The sequence below is a fragment of the Chelmon rostratus genome, chromosome 1, assembly GCF_017976325.1.
Source record: "Chelmon rostratus isolate fCheRos1 chromosome 1, fCheRos1.pri, whole genome shotgun sequence".
NCBI lineage: Eukaryota > Metazoa > Chordata > Actinopteri > Chaetodontiformes > Chaetodontidae > Chelmon > Chelmon rostratus.
In genome coordinates this window covers 10629871-10638979 of record NC_055658.1, presented here as the reverse complement: position 1 = coordinate 10638979, position 9109 = coordinate 10629871, and the positions used below count along the sequence as shown (strand labels likewise).

The 9109-nt window shown below is 41.5% G+C and overlaps 1 protein-coding gene across 1 annotated transcript; it reads right to left on the bottom strand.

The window, feature by feature from the left end:
- Positions 1-1422: 1422 nt before the first annotated feature.
- On the bottom strand, positions 1423-7538 carry obi1 (ORC ubiquitin ligase 1). The gene is made up of 6 exons (XM_041936789.1): positions 7404-7538; positions 7018-7153; positions 5281-5372; positions 4574-4795; positions 4119-4207; positions 1423-3250 (listed from the first exon to the last, which is right to left on the bottom strand). Exons 1-6 carry the CDS (start codon positions 7473-7475, stop codon positions 1882-1884), a joined length of 1980 nt encoding a protein of 659 aa, XP_041792723.1. The 5' UTR covers positions 7476-7538; the 3' UTR covers positions 1423-1881.
- Positions 7539-9109: the final 1571 nt, after the last annotated feature.

The window sequence follows — 9109 nt, the reverse complement described above, 5'->3', positions numbered from 1 at the left end:
CTTGGCGAGCTTCTCCAATTAAAGTGCACGGGAAGAAGGGGGTGAAGCGGCTACGAGAGCTGGAAAATAGTCATAGATACACAGTGATCCTTTGCCTATCCGGTAATGATGCAGTGTAGTTCGCTGCGTAGTGCGCCGAGTGCAGCCTTGAGCCCGGAGATCACAGAGATGCCTGCAGTCTCTCAGACGCACTTATCTGTCTACTGTTTCCCACTGCTGGGGATGAGAGAGGCTCTTACACCTGAGCGCCTCAGATCTCGTCAAGCCCATGCTCGGCTGCTCTCGCGAGACATAAAATGCCAGAACAGTGAACAGGCTGACAGATAAAAACTGCTCACAGGGCAGGCAGGAACATCTGGAGACTAGACGCCTGCTTTTTTAAGGGCTCGCTCCACTCCATCCAGCCACGGAACTGCGCCGGTCCCAACGCCTTTAGGCCTTTTTATTTACTTAGAGGCCGTAAACCATTGACTTAACGCTGTTTATTTTTTGCAGCAATACACTTTGGACTGGTTATTCATCTGATTTCAGGAAGGTGTTAAAATAATTATACGGGGAAGGTGCCTAAATGAGCGGGCTACGCACTCAGTTTATAATGTGCGGTGCGTTTTTGTGCCAAAATGTACAGTCTACAACAATGCGTAACAGGAAAGCAATATTATAAGGACGGATCAGTATGAGAATATTATTTATATATTTATTTTACTGGCTTAACCAGGTGTTCACACCAGTGTCACAGCTTTAAACGTGTAGGTTGCACCGTTTGCCCTGTCTCTGATCTTAACCCTTATATGTAATGACACCGCCGCCATATCATTAAAGCCCATCATCGCCAGATGAGCACTAAACAAATTGATTTAATACACCAGCGTAACCTTGTACACAGTCTTTACCTAAATTAATTAATCCCAATGAATTAACACTTCATTTATTCAAACCACAACGGTTACCCAATTAAAATTTCATGCAGCGATTAGAGGTATGTGAAATATACATGATATCGTTAAATTTGCATAATAAATAAGGCGCGTTGTGCTGCAATGGAATTACTATGCGTGTGAGGTCTGTAATGTGTGTCGTTAGAGGCTACAACATGCTTTATATCGACCTGAATAGGCATTGCTTTTTCGACTTTTAATGGAAGCAAATTAATAATGGTTACCGTTTAATGCAATGCAGATAACCAGGAAAGGTAGCACGAAGCTGAAGCAAATGATAATGTAGAAAAAAATCGCTTGTCCACTAAACATGAATGGCCAATTCCAGTAGAAATCATACTGTCACCCTCAAGACTGGCCTCTATCATGTGATCAAGTCACTGAAAATGCAGAAGCACACAAAAGAAAACAAACTTTAATCCATTGTTTCTCATTACATCACTATTTTATTTCCTAACACTCTTACATTGCAATATTTAATTCAAAATATCAGTGTTTTCCTTGATAGTCAGGTTTATCTGTCTTCTGCATTGGCGTCATCATTATGATTACCATGAGGGCTTAACTGAAATGACAAGCACGTATGAGTTGGCTAAAAGCATGTTTGAAAAATGTCTCAGCACCTAAAGTGATGCACTACAGAAAAGCAAGACAAAAAACAGCACAGAAGTGTCTGATCACAAGACAGACTGCAAAGACTGGCCTACAAGTTAACATACGCAAAAAGCTACCTGACAAACCTCACATTTTGTCTTAATTTATACAATCACAACAGGCAAATGACAATAACAGACAATAAGTTACACCAGAGCATCACATTCACAAATTTATTCTGAAGCAACATGGAGTTAGTGTTTCCAGCCATGCGAGACTGTGAAGTCTGAAGAAAACACACTACACTTCGTGGTACAGCGAGAACACACAGGTTCAGTTTTTAAAACCTTCACATGAGCTTTGAGAGTTTTGTGGGGCTGCTTGTGTTAAAAGGACTGTGAGACTTCCTCTTTGTTGGCTGGCTGATGTTCAGTGCGTGTTTCTCTCTTGTTGTGTTCACAGGTTTGCCAACGCAGCTGGAGGAGGAGGAAGAGGAAGGGTTTACATCATCAGTGTCTTGGCTTGTTGGGCTGAGAGAGCCAGAGGGACCGGCCTTATTCTCTTCCAGTGAATCAAACAGCAAATCAAAAGACAGTTCGTCAGTCTGTGAGGGCCCTCTCTGCCCTGCAGAGCCGGGGACATGGGCGCCGCTCTCCCTGCCTGACCTCAGTGCAGCAAAACTTTCTTCTGCAGGGCCTTTTGGAGCCTCTTTTTCATTCAAGGGGTCATCCAAGTTGTCACATGGCGGGAGGTTCTTCTGGTCACACTTTATCACGGGTTTGCCGACGTGGCTTGACAAGACACCGGGGCAGGTTTGTGGTTCTGGGATGAGAGTTCTGTCCAGTTCTGTGGGAGGGGAGGAAGCCAGGGAGAGCTGTGAGTCCCGGCTACTGCAACTCTCTCCATCCAGCATCATGGAGTCCAGCTCTGAGATTTTGTCCAGGTAGGCTGCATCCATGGAGGCCTCGCTGGACATCTGGAAACTATCAGGTTTTTCACCTACAAGATCAGTCGATGTGGCTCCTTTGTGTGAGATTTCCTTACTTAGTACTGGCTCATTAGATTCAGATCTCTGCCAACCACCCCAGAAGACAGACTTTGAGGTTTCCGTGTCAGTATTTGAAGGCAAGCCTTTGGGGAACTTGTCAAGGCTGCTGAATTGGTTCTCCATGGCGCTGCTACTCTTGCCAGGACTAGGACATTCTTCAAAATCAAGCCTCCTCAGATAAGACACAGATTTAAACGCAACTTTCTTTTCCCGGATGCCAGGGCTTCTCAGAGTCAGGGACCGGAAGGCAGAGGACGGCGTGGTGGGCAAAAAGTCAGAGGAGCTTTCCAAGTCATCATTTTTTTGGTCTTCTGTCAGATTCTTATTCAACTCTTTGCGATCTGCAGATGGCATGAACAACAAACTGTGATTTCTAGAAATTGTTCGGCATGCCGCCTCTGGATTGCTGCAGATTGACCCCCTCTCGTTGTCACTCAAGCTTCGCATCATCATGTTGATTTTCTGTTGCTGTGTCAAAGCATCTGACTCGGCCTTGCTACTCCCACACGCCTCCTGCACTTCAAGATGCGTCTTCTCAGGCTTCCTGACCCGAGACTCCAGGTCTTCAATGTACTGGTCACTGCGCTCCAGAGCCCTCTTCAAGTGGTCCACTTCCCGCTCGTACTGCTGGATTTTAGCTTCCAGTGCTGCCACTGTGTAGCGGCCAAACCTGGGGACAGATCATTTTGTATCTTTAAATTGTTGTTATGTGCTTGACCAAGCATATGAACTTGATGCAAGACAGCTAATTTGACAGCAAAGTAAAATAAAAAGAGATAAATAACACTGATTTTAACTTTGTCTTTTGGGATATCACTTTAGAAAGTGGTCTACAACTGTATAACTGTTCTGATTTGACAGAGAAAGGGACGACCAGATCATACAGGAATTACCAACCTTGGCAGGAAGTCACTGCCTCCAGCTTCAGTCATTCTCATTGGAAAAAACACTGGGCAGAAACTGAATTAGCTCATTGCTCGTCTAAAAAGTAAACGACAACCATCTCTTATGCTGCATTCACATGGATTCATGCAGACAGAAAACACCTTCTGGACAACACACTAAAAATGAGGAAAACACGATAACATGTTGCTATGGTGATGCATTGTTCTAGAATTCTTAATTATTAGATGTATCGTTGGATTAATTGTTGATTATTAGCTTCTCATTGTCCAGATCACCCCTGTTTTCTCCTTGTTTGAGGGAGCTACGTAAAATCCAGTTGTAAATTCTGTAGCAGAGGACGGCAAAAAGTTAAAACGTTTCAACTTTTTTTTTAATTTACTGTTGCTGGTATTCTCTGCAGGCCTTGCCTAATTTTATCGTTACGCTCCCGTCCACTAAAATGATATTCTGTTTGCCGTCTACCACCTGCCTGAATCCACGTGAATGCAGAATAACAGTTTGGTTTGTCATTTTGTCTGCACAGTTACCCATGACTGTGACTTGGAAGCATTTTTTGTCCCTTTCTGGCTGAATGCAAGTCAAAGAAAGAACCAAAAGCGTTTGTGCGCCATTAACACAAGAGGAACACTTACTTCTGAGGAGATCTGCTCGCCACCTCTGCTTTCAGTCTCATATTCTCTTGCACGAGGTCGACATTTTGAGATCGTAATGCCTTATTTGCCTGAGGACACACAGTTGGAGTATGTGACACATTATTCCGCAGAAGTAGCAAATTAACACAGTATTTATGTTATACAGGCAGAAGCATCAAGTAAACTCATCTTCAATGGGTGGTTCTATTGAAATTTACATAGGTAAATAAACATTGTGTCATACAGTTTACACTAATCCTAAATATGAAATGATGAATTACGATGACGACTACATGCCAATCACATAACGCATAATATATAACTAAATATTAAAGTATGTCATTTTACACTCTGACCACCCTATAGACAATGCTCAAAGTGTCACAGCTCTCCTTTGACTCAATATACTGTAGTATTAAAATTATGCGATTTCTTAAACATTACAAGTTGTATACCTCCTTAAGCTTGTCCTTGTCCTGCTTTACTTTCTCGCAAACATCTGTGGCAGCTCGCAGCTTGTTTGTCCATTCTTCCAGGACATGGGGGTCCACTCTTTTGTCATCCGTCTGCACTGCATTAATGCTGCAGGGATCCAAAGCAGTCTTCAGTTGTGACTCCAGAATTTGATTTTTCGTTTTCAGATCTTCATTTTCTCTGATGAGCCCTTCAATTTCCTCCTGTCAAAGAGAGATAGTGTGAAACGCAAAACGGGTTTGAACAGTAAGCGCGTTTCTGTGTCATCCTGGTACTTCCAGGCTTACCGCAGCATTAAAAAGCTAGCGCTGCTACTATTAAACAATGTCAGATTTAACTATCACATGTTTTGTCTTTTTTGGCAACCTGAAAGCTAGACACTGTGATGCATCTGAAACAATAATTGCTTTCACAGAATCTGACATTGTATTGAGGTACAATTAAATTAACAGTTTACACTTTGTCTCCTCCAGTGCAAATAATTCAAAGAGGAGCAAACTGCTCTACCAGATATTTTGCCTGCATTATCCAAGAAAATCTGTGTCAGTGACCGTGACTAAAACTCCACTAAACTGTTTCAACCCTAAAGCGCATACTTACATTTTCGTAGTGATAAATCTCTTGATAGGTCTACTCAAGTGCGTCGCTGTAAAAGCATATGACAATACATGTATTGATGAACCTGTACCTCATACTCCCGTAAGAGCAGTTCCCCTCTGGTTTTTCTGAGACATTTCCTCATGGAAGGGCGATCGCTGTGATCACTCTCATTTGTGCCTCCTAAAGAAACACACAAGTACAGTCACAGATAAACACACTTAACAAGAAAACACATACTGAAGCAATGTTCCAAAGTCACCCAGCTTTGATGAAAGTTCAAAAGGAGTAACTGTAGTTGTATTACTGTAGAGCTGCTACCCAAAAACATGGAAAAAGTATAACTAAAAGGTTGAGATGCTGCTTTTTATACTGAGTATTAAGTCAAACTCTGAAGCCCATCTGCAGAGAATTGTGGTAGATTTTGATGTGAAAATATGAAGTCCTGTCCTTGAAGCCTTCACTTCACTAATTCACATTATTTCACATTTTGGGAAATGTGCTTGTTGACTCTCTGACTCAGAGCTGGCTGAAGGGATTAATATCACCTATTGCTGCCTTCAAATGGGGTTGTGTTTACGGTGCTCATGAAGAGACCATATGAACGCCACTCTCTAATGGTATTCATGACCTTACAAGTGGAGATTTTCTGAAAGCTCAAAGTTCACAAAGTATGACGTTTTCAGAAATGGCGGAGGCCATGAAGTTCATTTTTTGGCGGATGGTAAATTAATGTATTGTAATTTTAGTCATAGATTTTTTTTCTGAAAAACAAGTCAAAATTTCTTGGAAAGAAGTGAAGAATGACAAGTCTTTTGGCATCCATGTTGCCATCGCCTAGCAACTGTGTTGTTACAACTTAAACACGTACAATGTTCTGTGTATGACCACAGACAAGTTCAAGAACATAGAAATTGGTCCAGGACACATTTAGTCTACCTTAGCACAAAAACTAGAGGAAGATAAAAAGGGGTAGCCTGAATCCAAATGAAAAATGTAAACAGCTCTTATTTTCATGTTGCAAATTGTTTACAAGCAAGATACCAATACATCACCGGTGTTCTGCTCAGATAGGTAAATGTGCAAAGAGTGCAGGCCCTTTGAGGTGCTGTTTGCAGACACTTGGTCCGGCTGATCAGAATTCAAGTTGTATTCGTAAACTGGGATCAGAAGGATATTTTATACTAACTCTTACAGCATGTTAAAGTTCAGGTGGCGCACAAGCTATCTGAGGCTGAAACCCATTAGCTACAGCTGAGCTACATGTTTGCATATCAGTGCAGACCGTCTCATTCTGCAATGTCATCCAAAGTGATGAGGCCAGCAAAAACAAGGAAGAAAGAAAAGTATGGATTTATGTGATCAAGAAATGCACAACTAATTGTCATCATTATCATAACTATCATAAAACTCTGTCGGGCAGAACATGCATTCTTACATCACTTCCATGAATATCTCGCTGACCTCCTCTTGTCTCTGCCTTTTTGAATGACAAATTCTTCTCTTCCCAACAGTGCTGGATCACAAGAGGTGATTTTAACAACAAAATATTTGCAAAAAGTCTCCCCTTATATCAAAGGAATCTCAAAACTATTTTGCAAATGAGACCTCTGTTGAACCTGGCTATCATTCCTCACTGTGAGTGTGTACTGTTTGCTTCAGTGGAACAAACACGCCACTTTACTGTCTTAAAACAAGTTAATGTGAAGTTCACTAGACTGCAATGATACAGTGCACAATTTTCCGCGAAGCATTTGGAAATCATGGTCCAAATACCGCTGTCAAATCGGTGAATATGTCAGATGGGGGTTTGCATGAAGCTACTCACCGATGATTTCCCTGCAGGGGTTCTCTGCTGTGATGGGGACTCTGCAGGTGGGACATTGGCTTGCTTTCTTTAACCACATTTCCATGCAGGATGAACAGAACACGTGGTGGTTGGCACAAATGACCGGCTGCCTGACCTGTACGGGGCGAAACACGAACAGACTACTATTTAACATTGGCAAAACGATTTTTTAACACCAGGTAACAGAATCTGAGTTAATAGCTGTGGCTAACGTCTGCTGTGTGAACTCCTTGGTTACTAAGTTCGTAACATAACGGCCTTCAGGTTAGCGTTACTAGGCAGCAGATTATCCCGTGTAACGTAAACACACCATCTTTGTATACCGGCTGACGGACGTTAACAGTGTTAAACAAAACGGCAGTTACCTTTCCGAGACATATCTGGCAGGAAATCGGCAAAGTCAAAGAAAGGGTGGACGTCTGATAGTTGAGAGCCATGCTTTGACGGAACAAAACGCACACTTCCTCTTAGGAGATACAATTTTCCCACCAGGACCCGCTCCACCGCGCGCCTCGTCTCAAAACTACGGAAGGCCAAAAAGGTCAAAAAGGCTGTGCAATCGTGAACGTTTAGCACGCGAGCTAACCATATAGCCTACCATTGATTCTCAACTATAGCAAATGGCAGGGGTGAAATCTCGGTGAGTGCATTTGCCCGAGCACTGCACATTTTAGGTACTTTTACATTACGTGAGTAGTTTAATTGTGGCATGCTTTTCCCCAACTGCAATAGGAGGCAAATAGTACTTTTCAGGTCATTACATTCAGACTAACTCACAGCAGTTAGTGGTTACTTTGCAGATAAATACAAACTATACAATCAACTAATCAATTATGATGTGTTATTGTAGATTTACGTATATAAAGCAATATAAAGTTAGGAGTTTGCCAACTGTTCACCAGGGAAAAGGTTGAGTAACATATTGCACAGACGCTCTCTTACGGAAAACAAAAACAAGGCATCCCTGCTAAATTATCGGAAAATAAAGCTGGTGCAGCTAATATTTCAGCTAAATATAGCCTTTTTAAATATCTGGGCAACATGGAGTGTTAGTGCTTCTTTGGACTCATGTGTGAACATCTGATGAATGTAAGTTCACTGTCCTTTGAGCAGTTTTTTGGTCTCCAACTCTTGAGTCTAAAATGTTCGGCTGTCTCGGCTAGCTAGTCGGTAACTTAGTTTGCTGTTTGGCGCTGATTAGCATACAACATGAAAGCTGCTACTGTTGGGTTGATGAGAGCTGTGAAAGTGAACCACACAGTAAACCCCTAGGCTGTATAACCACAGCAATGAGCTAAAAGTTGTGTTTGATAATTATTTGAATGATTTGTGTTATGCATTAGTGTTAAGTCTGAGAAGAAGTAACAAAATAATTAAGAAAACTATAACTAACTTAAGAAATGTGGATGATTTTCATGACTGTAAAAGTTCAAAAATATTCTAGTCAATCACTTTTTTGGTGTTAGGAATTTGGAATTTGGTTTTAGTGTTGCAGATCTTATAGTCTGCAGCACAGTTTGTCACATTGAGTGAAAACTGATCATCTGCTGCTGTCTTGTTTTTCATCCCAATCAATTAGTAACTTGTTGAAAGGCAGACTTGATTTATCTGTTGTCTAAACATTCCCATTGTAAAGTTTAAGAGTCTTACTGGTTGATGTGGCCTTGAATAACCTCAGTCACATCAAAGATGCACAATTAAAACATTAACCCACAATTCACAGAATTTATTAGTGATCATTTAAGGTCTGAACTTCACACTGAAAGTTGCCAATTGTCAACACACAGACAAACAAGCTCATGGCACAATCTACAGCATTTTCTAAAGCGAAATTAAACTGCAAAATAAATGTTAAACATGAAACTGGGGGGGGGGGGGGGACATGTCTTGAAAGAGTTTCCAGAGGTTTAGTGTGGTATGAATAAATAAATAAATAGTACCCTTGCAGATATACAGCAGCATCCAGATACTCTATTTGGGTTAAAATTATCTTGTCAACAAATATAGCTGTTCTTCGAGTAAACTCCTTAGTGTTATTTACACAGTGAACTTTTCGCAAAACTTAAAGCAG